Source organism: Echeneis naucrates, chromosome 24 (genome assembly GCF_900963305.1).
Source record: "Echeneis naucrates chromosome 24, fEcheNa1.1, whole genome shotgun sequence".
Lineage (NCBI taxonomy): Eukaryota > Metazoa > Chordata > Actinopteri > Carangiformes > Echeneidae > Echeneis > Echeneis naucrates.
Genome location: NC_042534.1, coordinates 18,193,231 through 18,214,691, shown reverse-complemented (window position 1 = coordinate 18,214,691; position 21,461 = coordinate 18,193,231). Strand labels below are relative to the sequence as shown.

The 21,461-nt window shown below is 40.1% G+C and overlaps 4 protein-coding genes across 9 annotated transcripts in view; 1 reads left to right on the top strand and 3 right to left on the bottom strand.

Moving 5' to 3' along the window:
- Positions 1 to 4,305: 4,305 nt before the first annotated feature.
- Positions 4,306 to 9,816, bottom strand: gja1b (gap junction protein alpha 1b). Of its 2 annotated transcripts, XM_029495906.1 has the most exons (3): positions 9,721 to 9,816; positions 8,429 to 8,530; positions 4,306 to 7,895 (listed from the first exon to the last, which is right to left on the bottom strand). In XM_029495906.1, the coding sequence occupies exon 3, from the start codon at positions 7,877 to 7,879 to the stop codon at positions 6,728 to 6,730; it is 1,152 nt and encodes a 383-aa protein (XP_029351766.1). In that variant the 5' UTR covers positions 7,880 to 7,895; positions 8,429 to 8,530; positions 9,721 to 9,816; the 3' UTR covers positions 4,306 to 6,727. The 2 variants fall into 2 exon arrangements, with proteins under 2 accessions (XP_029351766.1, XP_029351767.1); XM_029495907.1 differs by lacking the exon at positions 8,429 to 8,530 and having other exon boundaries at positions 9,721 to 9,768.
- A 1,622-nt stretch (positions 9,817 to 11,438) lies between these two features.
- LOC115037512 (gap junction Cx32.2 protein-like) lies at positions 11,439 to 13,670 on the bottom strand. The gene is made up of 3 exons (XM_029496111.1): positions 13,613 to 13,670; positions 12,905 to 12,961; positions 11,439 to 12,757 (listed from the first exon to the last, which is right to left on the bottom strand). Exon 3 carries the CDS (start codon positions 12,740 to 12,742, stop codon positions 11,897 to 11,899), a length of 846 nt encoding a protein of 281 aa, XP_029351971.1. The 5' UTR covers positions 12,743 to 12,757; positions 12,905 to 12,961; positions 13,613 to 13,670; the 3' UTR covers positions 11,439 to 11,896.
- Positions 13,671 to 17,330: 3,660 nt separating this feature from the next.
- On the top strand, positions 17,331 to 19,552 carry LOC115037452 (gap junction Cx32.2 protein-like). The gene is made up of 2 exons (XM_029496009.1): positions 17,331 to 17,357; positions 17,748 to 19,552. The coding sequence occupies exon 2, from the start codon at positions 17,757 to 17,759 to the stop codon at positions 18,519 to 18,521; it is 765 nt and encodes a 254-aa protein (XP_029351869.1). The 5' UTR covers positions 17,331 to 17,357; positions 17,748 to 17,756; the 3' UTR covers positions 18,522 to 19,552.
- Positions 19,553 to 19,809: 257 nt separating this feature from the next.
- Positions 19,810 to 21,461, bottom strand: part of mcm9 (minichromosome maintenance 9 homologous recombination repair factor) — a 20,934-nt gene continuing 19,282 nt past the window's right edge. For all 5 annotated transcript variants that reach the window (XM_029497181.1, XM_029497182.1, XM_029497179.1 and 2 more), the window contains one exon: positions 19,810 to 21,461. This exon is cut by the window's right edge and continues 1,572 nt beyond it. The gene's annotated coding sequence lies outside the window, so the exon portion shown is untranslated.

Below are 21,461 nucleotides of genomic sequence, written 5' to 3'. Positions count from 1 at the left end.
CCTCCTTATTGCTTAAATGGGCGTATATCCATTTATATGCAAATGTAAAGCCACCCCATTGGTGACTGCAGTAATCAGTAAGTAAGTAAATGTATTTTTGTGAAGTTTAATTTTTTACAGCATCACCTGGTGGAACTTTAATTTTTATAAAGGCAGATCATTATGTAGTGTGAAAAAGCATATTTAATAAAAGGTTCTGGAATAAAACCATAGAATATACAACATGACATTGTGGTAGTATAATTACCGGAATTACTGTTAAATTTTCGGTAGATCACTCTGCAATGTGTCACGGTTCGGGCAAGATCAGACCCAGGAGCAGGAAGAAGTCCACCACACTCCAATGTTCAAATTTAGCTTTTATTTAAAAAGAATCAAAAATGCTCAGAAGAAAAATAAGTCCAAAACATAGGTCTCCAAACAAAAAAACAAAAGATGCAAAAGCCAGTGTACAAGGATCAAAAGAAGTCAAAACCATGATAAAGTATAGAAATTGAAAAGCAGCTACTATCTCTCATGGCTTTCTGAGATACTGGCACAGACCAACTAAAATGTTCAGTTTAAACAGACTGCTGCAGCTAGCTTAATGAGCCAAAGGTGAGCCCAATGAACTCAATCAAGCAGGGCAGGCAGAGCAGCAAGAGAGAGGGGCAGAGTATCTGGAAGGGAGAATATTAGCACAGGTAAACAGCAAGGTAAGGCAGAGAAGGGCAGGGAAGAAGACATGGCCTAGGAAGCAGGGTGGGGTGTGACAGTACCCTTCTCCCTAGGTGGATGGCCCAGGAAGCTCAAGATGGCGCCGATGAAAGTCAGCAACACGAGGGAAGGGTCCAGATTGTCCCAGAAGCAATCCACGACCTCTCCTTGTTGCCTATACTGTCTCCAGAGCCTGTTTGACCTCACTCTCAATACCCCAGGTGACTGCCCCAATCACACAGATAGGATGTAGGATGGTTGCCGGACCAGTGTGGATGTCTTCAGGCTTGAATTGGTGGGAGAAGGCATCTGGCTTGAAGTTCCTGGAGACAGGGTGAATTTGAATCAGGTCAAAAAAGAAAAAATGAGGTCTAGATACACCAGGAAGACTCTGGGGAATCTGCAAAGGGGTTTGGGGACTGAGGAGAGTCCGTAGGAGAGGCAGAATGGAGGCATGAGGAGTGACAATGGGAACTCCACCCCAGGATAAGCCCTGTAGAGGACAGGCAGAGCAGCAAGGGAGGGGGCGGAGTATCTGGAAGGGAGAGGGAGAATATTAGCACAGGTAAACGGCAAAGAGGGGCAGGGAAGGAGACATGGCCTAGGAAGCAGGGTGGGATGTAATACAGAGGACTGCCGACATGTTCAGGATGTACCCCACCCTTGCCTGAAATGATGATTGAGATTGGCTCCGGTAAACCCGCCACCCTGACAGATAAATGGAAGAAAATAAAAGACTATTTGGTGTATACAAAGCAACAAACGTCAAGCTAAAGCCTTTAATCCATCTAATTTAACACTACTGTACTGTTCCTAATCTGATTAAAATCTCCAAATTCACAGCAAAATTCAGTGGTTGTAGTCTGGCAGAGATGAAGGTAGAACCTTCATCTCTAACTTCATCAAAGTTACAATGTGGCTTTGTAACTTTGTTCGTGAGCTCAGGAGTCAGGTACTGTGAGACAAACACTTTGTGCATATAAGGCCATGTGAGTTTGATCTTAGAAGTGGGACACCCCAAACACCCAATTTTGTCAGACAGCTCCTGCAGTACTGTATACTGTACAGTAGTATATATCGTTTACACAGTACTATTAGTAGTTTATAATGATAACTAAAGGTAACTATTGGAGCAGCATGTACTGAATAGAGATGATTCAGCACCTGTAGGATGGGGACAGGAGGGACAAAACCCCTACGGGAAGAAACAAAGTCAGATGTCATGTTATAATGTAGATGCATGGGGGAGAGAGAGCCACAGAGAGACTGAGGGAGAGAGGCTGAGAAAGGGAGGGAGAAAGAGAGAGAGGAGCTCAGTGCATCCTCAAGCAATCTAGGCCTAAGGCAGCATATTCATTCATTCAAAAGAGTCCAAGTTCACAATTCAAAATTGCACACTATGCAGGTTAATGGAAACAAGCCATGATTACACATCTGCTACCAACCACCTGCTATTATTCATTAATTCAGCGTATCCATTTCTAGGTCACAGTGGATGCTGTAGTCAGTCCCAGCTCACATTGGGTGAGGGTGGGGTAGACCATGGTCAGGTAACTAGTCCATCGCAGGGCCAACATACAGAGACAGACAAAGACGAAAAAACACTCACACTCAGACCTACAAGCAATTTGGAGTCACCAATTAACCCAAGCATGCATGTCTTTGGATGAAGGGAGGAAACTCCTCACAGAAAGGCCCCAGACCCAGGAACCACACCAGTGACCTTCTTGTTGTGAGGCAATAGCACTAACCACTATGCTGCCAGGAAAAGGCCATAAGGTCATATCTAATTGTATTCAAGTTCCAGTTGTTACAGTGCAAAATATTTATAAAAAATGCAAGACATTCCACAGAGTGGAAACCTTCAGAGGACATCATCTAATGAAAGATGTGAAAAAGAATCCAAGGATCACCACCAAGACTATTATGGAGAATCTGGGCCCTGCTGGTGACAACATCTCAAGACAGACAGTACAACGGAACATGCACACTGCTTGGTTTTGTGGACAAAGAAGTGGACTTCTGGTCTTTTGTTATATGGTCAAATGAAGCAAAAATTTAATTGTTTGACCAGAATATGTAGCTTTCAATTGACATAAAAAAGGAGAAGCCTTTAACTCAATGAAGAGCATTCCCACAGAGAAACTTGGCTTTGGCACCACTGGACAGTTTAGCACGACAACAACCTAAAAGACACAGCAAGAGTGGTGAAGAAATTGTTAGTGGACAAAAACATCAACATTTAGTCAGAGTCCTGTCTTGAATCTGTTTGAAAATCTGTGGAAGGAGCTAAAGATGATGCTAATGGTGATTGCAAGGGGAGTTGGAGCTCGTCGCAAAAGATAAATGGGCAAAAATACCAGAGGAGACATGACTGTCAGCAATTATAGGAAGCATGTGATTGCTGCAATAGCCAATAATGGCTTTTCTATTGATTATTGATATGAATAATTTTGGACATGCCACTTTTTGTTCAATGTAAATAACAGCTGACACATTTTTTTTTCCACCCAAATTTAGATATCATTAATTTCAAAATTGGCACTGCTATGCATCACTTTTAAGTGCCCCCAGATACACTTTTTTGTGCTGTGATCTCCCTGCATGGCTTTTTCTAATTGTGTAGCGCATGTCTTGTCAAATTGATGCAGTGCTCAAGTGTTCCCAAATTCATGCAGCCCATTTTGATAATGTGTTGTGCACAAAATATCAAATTAAGTTGAAATACATGTGTTGCCAAATTTAGTTACAGTGCCTTCAGATCTCAGGGCCACTGAGATGACACTGAATATGTCAAAGTAAACTCAGACAATCAATTGCATGAAAACATGATCAAAAAGCCTGAGTTAAAGGTAGAAATAAAAGTAGATATCAATGTCTTCTTTGATTATTAAGCTGACGTCGGTTCACCATTAGTACTGTGAAGGTTTCAAGTAAAGTATTTTGCAAATAAATGCACGAAATCACCAGAGTTCAAGGTTGATTAAATGTCATTTCCATATTTGCACATAAAATGAAATTTGTGCTGTCACAACAATGGAGTCACAGCTCTTCCAAGAGATGTTCCAAGCCCAGAGCCACCTTCCAGTCTTGTAGGATTTGGTTTATCTGGATATTTACTATATGCCATATTTTTAGTGGATGAACCAGAAAACAGTCAGCCAATCAGAAGAGAAGCTCAAAAACTCAGGTTCAAGCTCTGCAGATTAACAGATTTGTTATTACTAGAGAGAGAATGAAGCATGGGAGAGGAGATTTAAAACTACAATGGGATATGAGTATATTTTGTATGAGACAATTCATTGTATGAGACAATAAGTTCTTAAAACTACAACTATCATCAATAAAGTTAAAATGTGGACCATTAAATTAGTTTGACTAAATTTTTGATTCTCTGTGAGCCTATTTGCTGGTGACCAATGACCACTGTAAATGAAAGATGAAGATGAGAAATGCTTGACAAAATTATTTATGTGCAATAAAATATGACTAAAACTTTTTTTTTTTTTTTTTTATGACATGAAATACATTTTTGGCTTAAACCAAACTCTAAATGGGTTAAGGTTATTCAGTCAATGCACAAAGTGAATGAAGCCAATGAGTCAGTGATAAAGAAAGAAAATTATTTATTGGTTAAAATAGCTTTTCACTGATATAATGAATGGGTTCTTCAATGCTATGATGCACTTACACTGTACAACAGTGGATCCACATGGATAAGCATTGTCCAAATGGCTGCAACCCAAGACTGTTGCTTAAGTTCTGTCAGTCGGCGACATCTGTCACAGAACCAATGGTCAGATGTCTGATATGATCAACTGCAGTGATTCAAATAAATTAGTAATGTGTATCAGAAAACTCTTACTACCACTTACTGTCTGCACCATGTCACATCTCTATGACCGAGATCTCAGTGCAAACGCTGCTGTAGCCAAAGATCCATGACACATGTAAATACTGACAAAACAAAGCACAACTGACAAATGAGAGCAAAAGAGCAAAAAGAAAAGAAGCCTGGATTGAAATTCATTCTAGTGGTGTGTAGTTGTGGAGCTACATTGGCAAATTAAATTTTAATATAACTGACTAAATATTAGTCCAGATCTATAAGCAGTCTTCTAAAAACTCACATTTTTATTGTGACACAGTTAGCTTGATTTACAGTACTAAATATCTATGTCTCAAGCAGCAATGATTACGTCTAGAGTCTGAAATCAAAACATTAGCTACAGAACCAAGAAATCATTCACTGCCATATGTAAAACACAGAAAATCATTCTACTGTCCCTACTAAGGCCCACAGATGATGAATGAAGAGTGAAGGACAATGGTAAAGGCCTTTTTTTTTTTTTTTTAAGAGCCCACATCCATACACATACACACCAACACAGACAAATCAAACCACAAAATGAAAATATCAAACCACATAAATTCAAAGTCTATCAGGAAACAACAATCCACACTGACAAGGTTACTGAAGAAAAACATACAAATTGTTTTACTGTCAATAAATATATAGTCAATGGGGAGTTAATGTTTGGTGTGAGTAAGAGATCCAGGATAGTAGTCATTTCTTTCTCCTAATGGTGGGTGTGCTACAAAAGCCCAGCAATAAATATTCACTGTAATATTCACTTTTAATCCAACAATTATCCAATGATGAGTTTCTAATGTCTGCCTACATAGGGATTTTCATTCAAATTGTTAAGGATGTAAGTTTAAAATTGTATTAACAGTCTTTCAGCTCCATTATACAAGTAAATTGTCAGAACAACTCAATGCAGCTGAGTCCATTAGACAGCAGCTGTTGATCACACGGAATTATTTAAAAGAGAGGGGTGGTCTCATTTTCTCAAAGTACCTGACCCATGTAAAGTTGTCTCTCAGGACCCGAACTAAGGCAGAGTGACATTATTCTGCAGTGATATCTATTAGTATGGACATTCAACAGCATATCTGTTATTTCTTAATCAGAACATGTCCTTTCGGAACCTTAACAAGTTTAACTGACCGTAACTACAGGGCTGTCGAGTTCAAAAAGCTTCCGTATGAATAAGAACCAAGCTGTAATCATAGCCTGTAATGACATGCTCCAGATCATCTGACTAAAATTAGGCATTGGGACATCTGTGGTTGGGCTCTGACTCTGGCCATACTGGATTCAGTACCGCAGCATAGTAGTAACATAGTAACAACACGATCATGGGTTTGGTTCCTGGTGCCTGGGGCCGTTCTATGCGGAGTTTGGATGTTCTCCCATGCCTGAGTGAGTTTCCTCAGGGTACTCTGGTTTCCTCCCAAAGTCCAAAGACATGAATTTTTAGGCTAACTGGTGTTCCTTAATTGCCCAGTGTGAGTGTGAGTGGTTGTTTGTGTTTGTCTGTCTCTTTGTGTTGGCTCAGCGATCGACTGGCAACCTGTCCAGGGTGTACCCTGCCCTTGCCCAATGTGAGCTGGGATTAGCTGCAGCACCCCTCAAGACCCAGAAACAGGTAAGTGGTAGAAGAATGAATGAATGGTTGAGCAACTGGAAAAAAAAGGTGTTGATGTGTATCTGCTGTTGAACAGGCAGAGCTGAAACAGTACCCTGCTATAAGGCTGCCACCTTGGCCTTGGGTCTCAGCTAATGAAGCAAAATGTTGTCATTGGAAGAGGAGTGGACACTGTGGAAATGAGAATACCTAGCTAAATAAAACCACATTTGCCACTTTGACCTGATGTGGATCTGGTCAGTGATTGTTTCTAAGGAGGTTGAGCTCCAACTACATCCCTGTGGCCAAGAAGTTATTTTATGGGTCAACTCCTCTACAAAGTTATGATAAAAGTAACTGAAAAAATATTTGCAACTTGTACCTTTGACAGTGTTACATAATTAGTTCAAACATCTCTTTGATTGATTAAGAGTCTCTATAATGAAGACAGTGACTGGGGTTAGTCCCACCTCTCACATGAACCTCTGTGAGTATTTATTGAGTGTGTCGTGACTCTCCAGCTGCAGACAGCCAGAGGTTGGGGGAGGAGGAGTTGGGGGTCACACATCCAGGTCATCCGGCCTGGCTCGGCTGCTCATACGGCTGCTGGCCCGGCTGCAGGGCCTGGCATCCATCAATGCCAAGGGCTGCAATTCATGTGCCGCTGATGAGGACAGTTTCTTATGCTCTTGAGTGTCGTCAGGGAAGTCAAACGCTTGTGCATGGGAGTTTGAAATAGTGCTTCCTCCACCATTCTGACCGAGCCGGTTCTGCTCTGTAGAGTAGTTGGCCCAGTTTTGTTCATTGGCCTGCTTATTATAATTGCGGCATGAGCCGGTTCCCCGCTCTCCTGTGGCCATCTTGTAGCCTGGTGGAGACATAGGCGTGAGCGGAGCAGTTGGGGAGGAACAACCGTTATAGTAGGCAAACTTAGTGGAAGGGCTTGTGGTGCCCCCACCACCAGGGAAGAGTGTGGTCTGCTGTTTCCCTTTCACACGGTCTTTGATCCTCTTAAAAAACACATAGAAAAGCTCAATGATGTTCAGGAGCAGGGACACCAGGGAGACCACCAACATGAAGATGATGAAGACTGTCTTCTCTGTAGGGCGGGACAGGAAACACTCAACCTTTTGTGGACATGGGGACCTCTCACAGGTATAGACTGCAGAGAGGCTGAAACCGTACATGTACCACTGGATCACCAGGAAACCCACCTCAAACATAGACTTGAAGAAAATGCTGACTATGTAGGTTCTGAGCAGAGCCCCCTTCATCTTCACTTTACCATGCTCCTCAATGCCATACTTTAGCTTTTTCATCTCAATTTTCTTCAGTGGGATATCAACATCACCTCCATCATTTTGAACTGCTTTAAGCTCTTCTTCCTTCCTATTCAGTTTCTGTTCCTTTCTGTTTAGATAGAAGACATGAGCCAGGTAGAGGAGGGTGGGTGTCGACACAAAGATGATCTGGAGGACCCAGAGGCGAACATGGGAGATGGGGAAAGATTTGTCGTAGCAGACGTTGTCACATCCAGGTTGCAGGGTGTTACATCTAAAGGCAGACTGTTCGTCTCCCCAGGCTGACTCCACTGCAGTGCCCAGGACCAGGATTCTAAAGATGAAGAGGACTGACAGCCAGACCTTTCCCCCAGCAGTGGAGTAGGCCTGGACCTTGTCCAACAGACGACCCAGAGCACTCCAGTCACCCATTCTCAGGGAGTGTTAGCTGGTGAGAGAAAGACACATTTTCACATTTTAATACTATGTGTTGAAAGATGTGGTCTCTGAGGAACATTTACAGTTATTTTTAGGAGTATTATTTTATTGAACAGTTTTGTTATTGGTGATAAAACATTTTCAGTCCAACCTGTTTAGGGAAACAGCATGTCAGACATAAGAATATTTAAAATCCAGGATTTACAAATGTTGAAACCACAAAGATTCTTTGTTAACTACTGTGGCAGTGAAGGGAAAATTAAGGATCTGTTGTGACTGTGAGAGTAATATAGATGAAAAGTTACAATAAAGCAAAGAGCTTGAAAACCACACAGATGACCTCTATTACACCATGTCAATTCACAGCAAATGCTAACAACAGCTTTAAAATCTGTATCAGTTTAAACACATGAAAAACATCAATGAGTCTAACAGTGAATAGGATGTGCTTGCAGTACAGACTGACTAGAAGCTGAATTGACTTGCAGAGCTACTAACATTGAGGCTGCTGGAGATGAGCCGTGATACAGTGTGATTGTGTACCTGATCTGAGAAGTGTTGAGCTGTGGCAGAGCAGACACTGCTGCTCAATATGGTCAGGAAGGCGTGTGGTGGGTCTTGTTCCACAGATCCACACAACACTTCCTGTGGGAAAATGAGGGCATAGACAAAAGTTTGACATTCAAAGTCCCTGTTGACCAGTGAAACGGGTCAATCCAGAGCTGCCCTGGGTGTCCACTCACAAACTCTGAGTAGTGACTAGTTTAACTCAAGTCAGTTTATTTATACTGTGCCAAATTAGAGGGGGGCAAATTCAGCAGCTCTCAACTCATCTGGGCCTGTCCCCTGACAACTAGTCCGCCCCCCAGTCACACTGAATGCAGAAACGATGTCAGAGCTGAGCTCACCAGTGAGAAGGAAACACACACTAGCTCTATTCAGCACTGATATAAAAGTTCTCCAAGCAACAAACATTTAAACAAGAATGCTAGAATGAAATGGTAAACCAATTGTTAATTTTCACAGCTCCATCTGAAATCTTGCCTAGAATCTGATGAAGGTTGGTGGCTCTGAGATGAAATGAACTATAACAAGGTTGGAGCAGATCCTAGGATGCTAAAAGGAAGTTGGCAATCAGACGTTTACTTCAGGCCTTCATAAATAGGTTCATGTGGATTAGTGGCATCCCCCACATAACCCAACTAGTATACCTTCTCACTTATTTCACCTTAAGCTATATCTTTCTGTTCTGTGACCTGTGGTCCTCTAGAATTCATCTGCAGCCTTCAGACATGAAGCAAGAACAATTAAAACTCATGAACCTCAGTGGATTTTATCACACAGAGAGCATCGCGCCCATTTATGCATGACTGAGTCTGTTTGGTCGAAAATGAAGAAGACATAGCAGAACAATAGGATGCAGAACAATGAGACTCTTAGTTGCCTCTCTGAAAACTGCTCCTCCATGAAGGAAAAACTCCAAATGATGGCGTTCTCCAGACTGCAGGTTTGATGCTGGACTCTCAAGTCTTAGTCCCTGTTATCTGAGTTCTTCAAAATAAAACACTAATTCCCTGATGTTCAAAGTCTGGAAGAGAGACCTGGTTCAGAGCCAGAAGAAATGATAACGGGATTGAAAAATAACTTCATTTTTCAAACGATATGTGAAGTAAAAGTTCAACCAGAGAATAAAAGCATGTCTCTCTTTTTCTCCCCGGATAAGTCTTAAAATATGGAGCAGTAGGCAAACCGGGATCATAGGCTCACATACTCAGGAAACTTCTTAAAGTTAGTGAAGCAGCAGCGGAGCAGCGCCAGTAAGGCGCAAAACTTACCTGGGAGCTTTAAGAGATAGAAGGGCGCCCGCCGGGACTTTCTCCGACACTTGTACTGGTCTCCCTCTGAAAGTGAAATCCTTTTTAAGAGTCCCGTCAGAGAATGGTTATGGTCACCTGATCTCTACGTCAGGACTGGCCCGGTCTACGGGGAGGACACTGGGAAAGACTCGCACTGAGACCGACAAGGTGTGGACTACAGACTATATTATCTGTATGTGTGCAGAAACAAAAGATTTTAGTTCCAGAACAGATATCGGCTGCTCTCTGACACGGTTCAAAAAGTCCAAAAGCTTAACATCCGGGGCTACTACAGAAAAAGTGAAACCAGCGACTATTTATTTACTTATAAAACTGTTTTTTGCACAATATATGACACAAAACACGGATTTCCTCATCTTCTGTCGTTGTTTAACTTATGGATGAAAATACAGTGCAAATAAATAAATAGTGAAATCCCTTCAGGGACCCCTGGCGGTCCCTGGAGCCCTTTATGGAGGAGTGTTTTAAAGCATGTGACAACTGCCTTAATGTTAGTATGTTCCTTAGACAACCTTCACAAGAGAGCCTTTCTTTTACACCAGAGAAATAGCTGAATTTTGATGGCTATAATTAATGAATAATTTCTTTTATAGCTCAAACCTAAGTCTGAAAATATTTTTTCTTCATATGTTATAATGATAAAATAATCTAAAAAACGTTTGATTAACTCAGTTGTATTTCTGTTGAAGAAACCTATGTACAGGACACGGTTTATACTAAAAGTGTGCCTTCAATGTTCTTATAATGCTTCATACTGGACATTTTCATCACCTCCTGTACTGAGTGTTTATATCCTGAGGCCCACTGCTCCATTGCATATAAGTATTATATGCATGTGAGTATTAAAAGAAAATAAAAAGCGATGTTGTAAATTTAGATACAATCACCAAAGACTCAAATCTATTTGTTCCTGTGTGTTTTGTAACTTTCTACTGAACCAAAGAGCATTACACACTTTACCTCCCATTACACACCACCATCTGGTGGCTGCTTCACGTCAGTGTTTGTGCAGGGGAACGCCTCCATACATAGGCATTGGCATAACAATAAGACCACTGAGTAGTTAAATGAATAACACTGATTATCTCTTCCCCTGGCACCTGTGGGTGGGATATATTAAGCAGCAAGTGAAAATTTTGTCCTCAAATTTGTTGTGTTACAAGCAGGAAAAATGGGCAAGCCTAAGGATTTGAGTGAGTTTGACAGGGGCCAAACTGTGATAGCTAAATGAATGGGTCAGAGCATCTCCAATGACTTACTCTAAAATGGAGGAGGTAAAGACCTGTTATATCCTTTAATATGTAGTTAAGACGACCTTACTATCCTCCTTGGATTGGTGTAAATTACAGAGTGACAGATTCCTGCTTGCTAGATTTTCGGCTGCCACACCAGTGTGACCCCAATCCAACCTCCATAAATTGCTCTTTGTCCTCCATACAACTACAGGAAGGGATACGCAATTATGAGACAGTAAGATAATAAAGAATTGATGTCACATAAAGAAACCATAAGGCAAAAGTTCAGATGGGATTTAACTAATACCTTATATGTAGGAAGAATACAATATGCTTTAGAAGGCAAATTTATCTGGTAACCTCTTTATTGTATACAGTTTTATATTTTAGTATTCATTGCCTATGTTTCACACAAATATGACCCTATAATACTAAAAATTATTAAAAAAGATTCAAAAGGTTGATATTTCATTTTACTGTTCAGCTACAGTCACATTACATTAACATTATATAATGTAGATAATTTTATGTTTCAGTTTTACTTTACAGAATCAACATTCATGCATGCAGATAAGTCATTGTCTCTCTGGAGATTTGCTCACCTGGTGTGTATGACTTACTTGTTGTAATCTCTACATTTTGAATATTATGTCACATTTTCACATGATTTTATTTCTTCCGCTCCAGACTTATAGTCAATACAGAAACAAATATGATAAACAAATTGCATTGCAACAATCATAGATTAAGCATGAGCCACACATTGTTGATATTGACCAATTAGACCACTGAACAAATGGCTGTAAATAATTAAATTTATATAATTCTTTATATGTGAACAGTTAAAAGGAAAAAATCATCTCTAACTGACTTTATTCATTATTATTATTGTTGATATATCAAGTGTCTTTCTCTTTGCTAATGGAGTCAAAATCACTGCAGGGCTCTGTCAAACCCTGGGCATGCAGCTGCTGGAAGCCTCCATATGTGCTGCTCAAGCCCCCCCAGGCTGAGTTGGTTGGGTGCTCCTGTAAACTGGACAGAGGAAGCTGTTTTCTCTTTCCTGTCCTCCTGTTACAAAGCAGGTAGATTATCTCAATGATATTGAGCACCACAGAGATGCCTGAAACCACCAGCATAAATATGATGAAAATAGTCTTCTCTGTGGGACGTGAAATATAACACTGGGCTCCACTGAAACGAGCACAAGGTGGTGACATTGTGCAGTGGAAGTAGGTGACCATGAACACGGGGCCTAAAATGTAGAACTGGCCCACACTGAATCCCACCTCCAGAAGGATCTTGACTATCAGTTGGGTCATGTAGGTGCAAAACAGAATGCCTTTTATCTTCACCTTCCCTCTTTCATCCGTGTACTTTGGTTTCTTCAGTGCACTTACATTTGGACAGTTTTTCAGCTGTTCCATCATCCTCCTCTCTTTGTGGATGATGTGGACAGCGTGACCCAGGTAGACCAGGGTTGGTGTGGACACAAAAGTGATCTGCAGGACCCAGTAATGAATGTAAGATATGGGGAACATCCAGTTGTAGCAGGCATGTTTGCATCCTGGTTCCTGGCTGTCACAGTAGAACTCTGACACTTCATCTCCCCAGACTTTGTCTGCAGCCGCACCCAAGACAAAGATCCTGAACAGGAAGAGAACACTCATCCAGATCTTCCCCACCACAGTGGAGTGAGACTGGACCTTGTCCAACAGAGCAGACAGATAAGACCAGTCACCCATGGCTCAAACTCAAGTCTGAAGGAGAAGCACAAAGATGTTAAACTTAAAAGAAAAAAAATACAAAAAGATAGTGAATTATTACACCAACCAGTCAAGTCAGTTTTTAATATCACAACAAAGCAGTCGCTGCTGTCACCAAGGCTACCAGCCCCCTGGACTCACCTCCTTCTCTCCCAATGGGCTGGCTGACCTATTGCTACCTGAGCTCCACAGAGAACTCTGAAAGCAAAAAATGGAAAAATATATTCCTTAATGATACCAACACTTCAGCTTAAGACATGTGAGTCTCCAACAACGATCTACAGGCCATTAGTAACTTTTAACATGAATAATCACATTAATTCTAGACATGAATCAGATTCAAGGATGCAAGGATATACCCTCCATCCATAATAGGTTCTACTGTTCACCTCTTAAAGAAATCTCTTAAAATTCTCACAGACATGTGTATCATGTCATTCTAAGCCCCAAAATACCACAAACCTTTAAATAACACACAGAAAAGCAGCTATATCTGTTGAACATCCTGTTTTAAACTATGCATTTTAGTTAGCTTAGATATTGTTCATTGAGACTAGTGGTGTCCTTCAGACTTTGTGTACCACAGTCTTCTGAGACTGGGACAGGTGGCTGATCTTTTTGTTCTCAAAGTTACAAGTGTAAAATTAAAAAGTGAGAGAAATATTGTGAAGTAAATCAGCAGAGGGCATACAAGTTTTACATTAGTGTGATATATTTATATCAACAATGTCAGACATAAAGTTACTCATGTTCTGCAAAAGATCTAAAGAAATACAGAGCTGCTTCCTGTGACAAAAGAATGTGGTAAATTTTTTAATTCAAAGTTCCATAAACATAAAATGTACTCGCCTGTTAGGCTTCAGGTATAACAATGTCTTTGTCGTGAGCCCAGATGAGCCAAAGAGTGGGCAACAAAAGATACAACAAAATGGCTAGAGGAAGACTTAAATAAGGCAGAGACGAGTGGGTTTGGTCTGGTCTAAGTGAAGCGCGTGATGATTTTGATGAGTCTTGAGAAAAGATGTCATCAGTTCCTGCTCCAGAACAGGAAGCAACAGTCATACACAACACCCAATTATTAGGCCACTCTGTAAATCATCTTTCTCTCTGAAATAGATCTGCCTACACCCTGGCAGTTATTTCATAGGCACACCCTGTTTATGTAAAATGTCGAAATGCAGGAATGTGGGTAGGAATCTAAATTGCCTAGGTCTGGGCGTGAGTGGTTGTTCGTCTCTGTCTGTTTAAATTGACTGGCAACCTGTCCAGGTTGTACCCTGCCCTCGCCCTGCACCACGGCCTGGGAAGCGAACCTACAAATGTCTTATTGTGGGGCAACAGCATTTACCACTGTGCCACCATGCTGCTCGCGTGGCATTCAATTGGGGACAAATTGAAGGGAAGGATAATACAAATGGTAACCAAAGAGCCCAGAACAACTTCAAAGAGATTAGAAGTGAACTTCAAAGTCAAGGTACATCTGTATACCCGCTGGTACTTTCTCCAACACTTGTACTGGTCTCCCTCTGACTGGAGTGAAATCCTTTTTAAGAGTCCCGTCAGAGAATGGTTATGGTCACCTGATCTCTTCGTCATGACTGGCACGGTCTGCGGGGAGAACACTGGGAAAGACTCACACTGAGACCGACAAGGTGTGGACTACAGACTATATTGTCTGTATGTGTGCAGAAACAAGATTTCAGTTCCAGAACAGATATCAGATCACACCATCCATCCCTGTTTGCGCCAAAGTGTACTGAATGTCAGATGACTGAGGACCACTCCTGTTAAGAGCAAACCATAAAAAGCAAGACTGGAATTTGCCAAAAATGCATATTCTTCTGGGAGAATCCCCTGTGCACAGATGAGACAAAATCTAAAGTTTTTGGCTAGTCACATTAGCTCTATGTTTACAGACTATAGAAAATAACACTTTAGCCCTTTTTAATGAAGTCCAATCAATTCAATTAAACACTCCAATGAAGGTGTAGAACCATCTGACCGATGATCCGAAGAAATGGATTGCACCTGAGTTAAATATATGAGTGACACAGCAAAGGGTCTGAATACTTAATACTAAAATGACAAAATATTTGTGCTTTTCTGTCAAAATGGGGTGTTGTGCGTACATTAATGAGGGAAAATATCTACTTAAATGATTTAAGCAAATGGCTGCAATGTAACAAAGAGCAAAATGTAAGGAGATCTGAATACTCTCTGTACCCACAGTAAATCCTATTGAACATTTGTGGAAGGCGCTGAAAAATGCAGTCTTGAGAAGGCACCCTTCAAACCTGAGACAGCAGGAACAGTTTGCTCACAAGGAGGTGCAGAGGTCTCAGTGAGAGTTACAGAAATCGCTTGATTGCAGTGATTGCCTGAAAAGGTTGTTCAGTAAAATATTAAGTTAAAGGTAACATCATTTTTGTCCAGGCCAATTAAGTTTCATTAGGTTTTGTTTTTTTTTTTTTTGGGGGGGGGGGGTTATCCTTATGTTGAACCAAGATTCAAAACAATTTCTGATTTTCATTAGTACATTTTCAACACAACACATTTTAATTTATTATTACTTTTGTCAGTTTCAAGTTGTTTCAGTGATCATTTTGGGTTTTCCGTTCTTTCACGTAAGGTGCCCAACAAATTTGTGTGTGTTTAGTTAAGTCAGCAAGTGTACATGGACTCTACTGTAAGTACTGGGTTCAATAGATTCCCTAAGATTGTCATGGTCATAGATTTAAAGTCTGAGTGAATCAAGCAATAATCCACTAAGTGGAACTTTGGCCTTTTCCTGTCAGGTCCTTGACCACAGCAACAACCTGCAGCCATTCGCCTCTCTGACTGTTTTAGGGTTTTAGATCCAGTCAGGGCGGTCGGCTGGTAGGATGTGATCACACACTAGATTTAGTCATAAGCAGTATCTGAACCACCTGAAAACCTTTAGTACAAGCACAAGTCCTGAAAGCGGAACAACAATCCAGTTTGGACAACACAAAGGTTGAACTGCATTAGGTTTAAGAGGTAGACCTGGTGAGGGTCAACTAGAGGGAAGACGAAGAGACTATGGATCAAACTGGAATCTGTCTGGGGCCAATGACTAGCATCTGTTTCATCTGAGTGTGGGAGCAAAAGGTTTTGTAACCTGCAGCTTCTCAGAGCTGATGACATCTGGCTTATCAACAGTGGAAATGATTAGCTGAGGACTTTTGTTTTGAGGGAGGAGAATTTTGTGATTCACATATGTGAGCAATAGAAGAAAGTGTGAAAGTCTATTCTGAGTCAGCTCAGCGGTCACTAAAGGATAACGATGTAAAGATTCTCATTCTACAGCAATTTTTTTTTTTTTTTATTGTACCTTCTCTTTACATGTAGTGCTATACATAATGGTATAGCTTGGATTTAGGATTTATTTTTTGCAGATTGGAAGAGCAAGGAATTACACCAACCTTCTGATTAGTAAACTACTCACATGCACCTGTTGCACACCACTATCCAAGAGCAGGATCAGAACAACAAAGACCACAATGGAATTTATTTTACAACATGAAATAGCTACCTCTCTGCACATTGGTAATTAGGTGTTTTATATTCATGTGTATAGGTTGAAACTGTAAAAATTATAACAATTGTATATATTTACACATACAAACGTACTTTAATATATATTTATTAATATCTATTAATTTAATATTTCATATAAACTTACATTGTCATTCTTCTCTTTTGTCTCTCTCTCATACAATAATACACATACACACAAACTGGATATACTTCAGTATCATTATCATTTCATTATTCTTTTCTTACATATTATATATCCTTCGTTTTGCATTTGCTTCTTTTCAAATCTGTTTTATATATATATATATATATATATATATGTGGTCTCTGTGTATGAGTATTTGCTTGGGCTATCTTCTCCAACTTTCTCCAAGAGACCAAAGACATGCAGGTTCATCACCAGTCCATCACAGGGCCAACGTACAAAGGCAGACAGAGAAGAACCACTCACACTCACACTCAGACCTATGGCCAATTAACCTGAATATGGATGTGTGACGTTGGGAAGAAAATGGAGTAGCCGGAGAAAACCCACGCAAACTCCACCCAGGAACCGAACCTGCAATCTTCTTGTTGTGATGCAAAAGCACCAACCAGTATTCGGCCGTGCTGCCTTGACACTCTGACTTGACCATTGTAATCACTGATTGTCAATGTTGTTCATTTCTGTTTAGTGAAGTTTTTCTATGCTTGGCTTTGTGGATCCAGGCCTGGGTCACGGTCATATGATGAAACATAGCTAACACTTTTCCCTCTTCCTTGACCCTTTCAAGTCCTCTATAATGGTGACGCAGTTGACTCTTTGACCAGTTGATGAATCTAGTGTTAGCTCCAGCGCAACCTCAGCTTATTAGTCAAGGGCTCGTGGACACATGGACAGAGGAGTGAAGGTTATTCATCCTGTCATTTCTCCCCATGTGATGTCACATTGTGGTTAGGGAGGGTTCTGTTGTCATCAGCTGAATTATAAGAAGGAAGTGAGAGAATCCCAGTAACAGCAAAAGACTGACTGACAAAGGAAGCACCCATAACTAAGGTAGGACCTGAGCTAATTCAATTCAAATGAATTATCAAGTATTTTTCATATAAAATCTAAAAATCAAATCAGAGGCTGTTAAAGCTAATCAAAAGCCTGAAAGTCAGTTAATTAGCTGGTTGCCCAGCTAGCCTACTTACCCTACATGTCTGTCTCACAGTAGTCAGCTGCATTTTCCTCAAGAATTTCTTTTAAAAATCTCCCTGAACTCATATTACCAGTTAGTGTTTTGGATTTCCATGACAATACAATCTGCTGTCATCATCTGTGGTCCTTTACAAGTTCTGTCCATTTTCTATCAAGGAGCTCAAAATGTTTTTGTTGTTTTTTGAACTTATGCTTGACGTATGCTTTTGAATGGATCCTGTTTCTATTTTCTTTTTCTCTCAGGCTTTCATCATGGGGGAATGGTCCTTCCTATCTGATCTGCTGGACAAGGTGCAGTCTCACTCCACAGTCATAGGGAAGGTCTGGATGAGTGTTTTGTTCCTCTTCAGGATCTTCATCCTAGCTGCTGGTATAGACACAATATGGGGAGATGAACAAGCAAACATGGACTGTAACACTAAGAGTCCTGGTTGCAGGAATGCCTGCTATGATAAATCATTCCCAATGTCCCACACTCGTTTTTGGGTGCTTCAGATCCTGATTGTCTCTACACCGACACTCATCTATCTGGGTCACGTTTTGCTGGTGATTCGAAGTGAGAACAAGTTGAGGAAACGCCTGGAGCATAAACTTGGTAGGAATGGAATTGTCAAAGCGCCAAAATACTCAGATGAACATGGAAAAGTGCAGCTGAAGGGCATCCTTCTTGTCAGCTATATGATACAGTTGCTGGTGAAGATCCTGCTGGAGATGGGATTCATCGTCGGTCAGTACTACCTCTATGGCTTCATATTAATGCCAACTAAGATTTCATTTAACCACGACCCCTGTCCAGCTCCAGTAGACTGTTTCATAAGTCGTCCCACAGAGAAAAACATCTTTATAGTCTTCATGATGGCTATGGCTGGTGTTTCTGTGATCCTCAACATCTTGGAGATGCTCCACCTGATCATCTCCAAGATAAAGGAGAGGAAGAAAGGAAACAGTTGCTCACCTGTCCCACAGGCATACAGCCTCGTGGGACCAAAGCACAATGAGAAAGTCACACTGTGCTAAAGGACTACGACCTGACACAATCAGCTTTCATGTAGTCTTCTTAGCTCCAGATTGGCAGATACATGTTTTATCACTACTTTATTCATTACTTTAAATGTGTTGTTGGTAGTTAACACTGCTCACATGTTAATAGCATAATTTAAGTTCCACATTTAAAAATTCACATGTCCTGTTGAAAAGGTCCATATTTGGACTTCGCAAGTTTTTTATGTTAAGAAAAATTCCAAACATATTACTTGCTGTTACAATCAGGAACTGTAGCAGCTGTTGATAAAAAATACTTGGCAGGACACAATTTGTAAAGGTGTATTAATGCTGCCCAAACATGGATGAGTGGCACAAACTTAACATACATTTTGCCCCCTTTCCTTCAGGCTAGAAAACCAGTCACCAGGATGGTGTGTGAAGAGGTCCCACTATAGTATTACAGACTTACAGACACCGTCATGGAAAAGAAAAAAAAAAAAAAAAAGTTAGAGATCACAAAATGTCCATTAACCTATATCAAAGGTTAATGGGCATATATCAAAGTTAACAACAAGCAACAGGTCTATTTTATATGTAAGGTCTAAAGTCATTTTTACTGTTACATGCTATGAAGTCATACAAAGACTTGGAAAATATCACAAAACATTTTGCCTCATACTGTCTAGATGGCTGCGGCAACTTTTGTGCCATTTGCATTTTCTCTAAAGAATGGTTCAGGTCTCTTAATGGATTTTTATTTGTTTGCTCTTTTCAAAGTGTCAGCACCTAAACATTGTCGGCAGTATTGGGGAAACAAATAAATAGAAATTTAAGAAAACCAAACTGGGAAAGTATAAAAGGAAATATTCTAGCCCAACTGTCTAGCCATATCTGTCATTACAAGAGGGGAAGAATCCCCGGGTGTCACTTCATCTTTGATGGTCAATAATTATATTTGTATATTGCTAAATCATAATATACATTATCTCAAGACATTGAGATCTAGACCTTACCTGATAAAAAGGTATGTACTTTTATGTTGTAGAAACCTTAATATAAGATTAATATAAATAAATCTGGCGTATAATCTGATTAAGGGATTGTCTAGTAATTAATTTTACTTTGTGTGAAAGCACACAAAAACCTTACTGGAGCTTGCAGGACAGGTCCAGCGTAGCTTCCGTCCTTTAAACACTTACATATAAATGCTGGTTAATTCAAGTTATGAGCTGATAACCTGGCTCAATGTTAGTTTCTTTGCAGCTTTTTTTTTTTTAAACTCTAAATGTATGTGTGGGAATTATTATAGACACACAGCTGCTCTACAACCCAGTTCATATTTTATTTTCATGTTTTCAAAGTTTGCTTAAAGCAAGAATACATCTTTCTTTTTTAATCATGTCATCAATTCAATAAGTAAATCTATAAATCAGTGGATAATGAAATTCATAAGATGATAGGTTTCGGGTCAGCACAATATCTGGTCATCAAATCACAACATATGTGCGCATCTTATATTAATTATTGATCGTATCTGCAATAATTCATTATTTCAACTGCTTATTTATGAAGTCAATCCCAACTGACTGGGGGAGAGTAGGATTCACCCTCATTGGTCACCAGTCCATCACAGGGATGACACATAGACAAACAATCAGACACTTAACACAAATGGGCAACTTATAAAGATAACCACACAGAGTTTGATGACATCAGTTTTTTTTTTTTTTATATACACAACTATATATTTATCAACTCTATGCACTTTTATGTCTCTGTCCACAAGCAGATGCTCAATCAGCAAAAGCTAATGGAATTATGCCACCGATTTCAACCTAGGGCCAGTGCAACAAGAGCCAGCCCAATTAACCTGCTTGCAATTCCCCCATGATTAAGTGTTCCAGCAGTGAGTCACAATTGTTAACTCAGATTTAAAGTACATGCTTTGGTTCAGAACAGCTACATCTTGCACATGCCAAAATAAACATTGTTCAAAGTCACATCTATTCAGAGATCCATCAAAAGAGAACAACCTCTTTTTAGACATTGTCTTCTCAGTACGGTGTCCTTTCGTCGATTCCAATGGCATGAGGTATGTTGCAGGTGAGCGCAGCTCACACCAGACGAAAGTCAGCCAATCATTACTCCCTTGAAAAGACAATGTCATGTCTCTGTTCAGTCATTATATCAAACAACGCTGCAATCAATCCAGATGAGTCTCTTATCCTCACTCCTGCTGTGGTCAAGTGAAGTTGAATGATGGGGAACTTAAAATATCAGTGGTAACAAATGCAAATTTTGACCAACACGTTCTAAAAAAAGTTGGTAAGAAATGTTACACAGCAGCCTTTATGGGGGACTCTCCGGCCAAAGAGGAGAAAAGAAAGGCTAAATCACAACATAGTCAAGAGATCTTTCTTTTTTTTTTTTTTTTTAAATTGGTGTATATCAGCTGTACTGAAATATTGAAGATTTTTACAAAAACAGATTCATTAGAGCCATTCAGCACTCCATGTCAGGAATTAAAACTATAAATCATGTTAAAATGGAATAAAATCACAATGACAAGGAGTAAGTGCTGCAATCCGTTGCCATTGTGGCTTTGTTTTGATGATACCATGGTAACAGTTGTCTAGATATTCTGTCCTAAAGACAGTGTGTAGCTCAGACTTCCTGACATCACATGATGTTGAAATTAAAAAAAAAAAAAATAAAAATAAAAAAATAAAACAAATAAAGTGAACTCAGAATTTTATTCCATTTAACATGATTCAAAGGTTTTAATTCCTGACATGGAGCCAGCAGCAACACAAAAGATCTCTTGACTAGGTTGGGGAACTTTTCAAATATCAGTGGCAACAATTGTAAATTTTGAATAGAAATCCTCTGGATTATATACAGTACAGGCCATAAATTTGGACACACTTTCCTATTCATTTGAATGAGAAGGTGTGACACAGACAGACACACAGA

Coding starts and splice junctions, on each gene's coding strand:
- gja1b (XM_029495906.1), bottom strand. CDS start 7,879: ATGGGTGACTGGAGTGCTCTGGGTCGTCTGTTGGACAAGGTCCAGGCC.
- LOC115037512 (XM_029496111.1), bottom strand. CDS start 12,742: ATGGGTGACTGGTCTTATCTGTCTGCTCTGTTGGACAAGGTCCAGTCT.
- LOC115037452 (XM_029496009.1), top strand. CDS start 17,757: ATGGGGGAATGGTCCTTCCTATCTGATCTGCTGGACAAGGTGCAGTCT.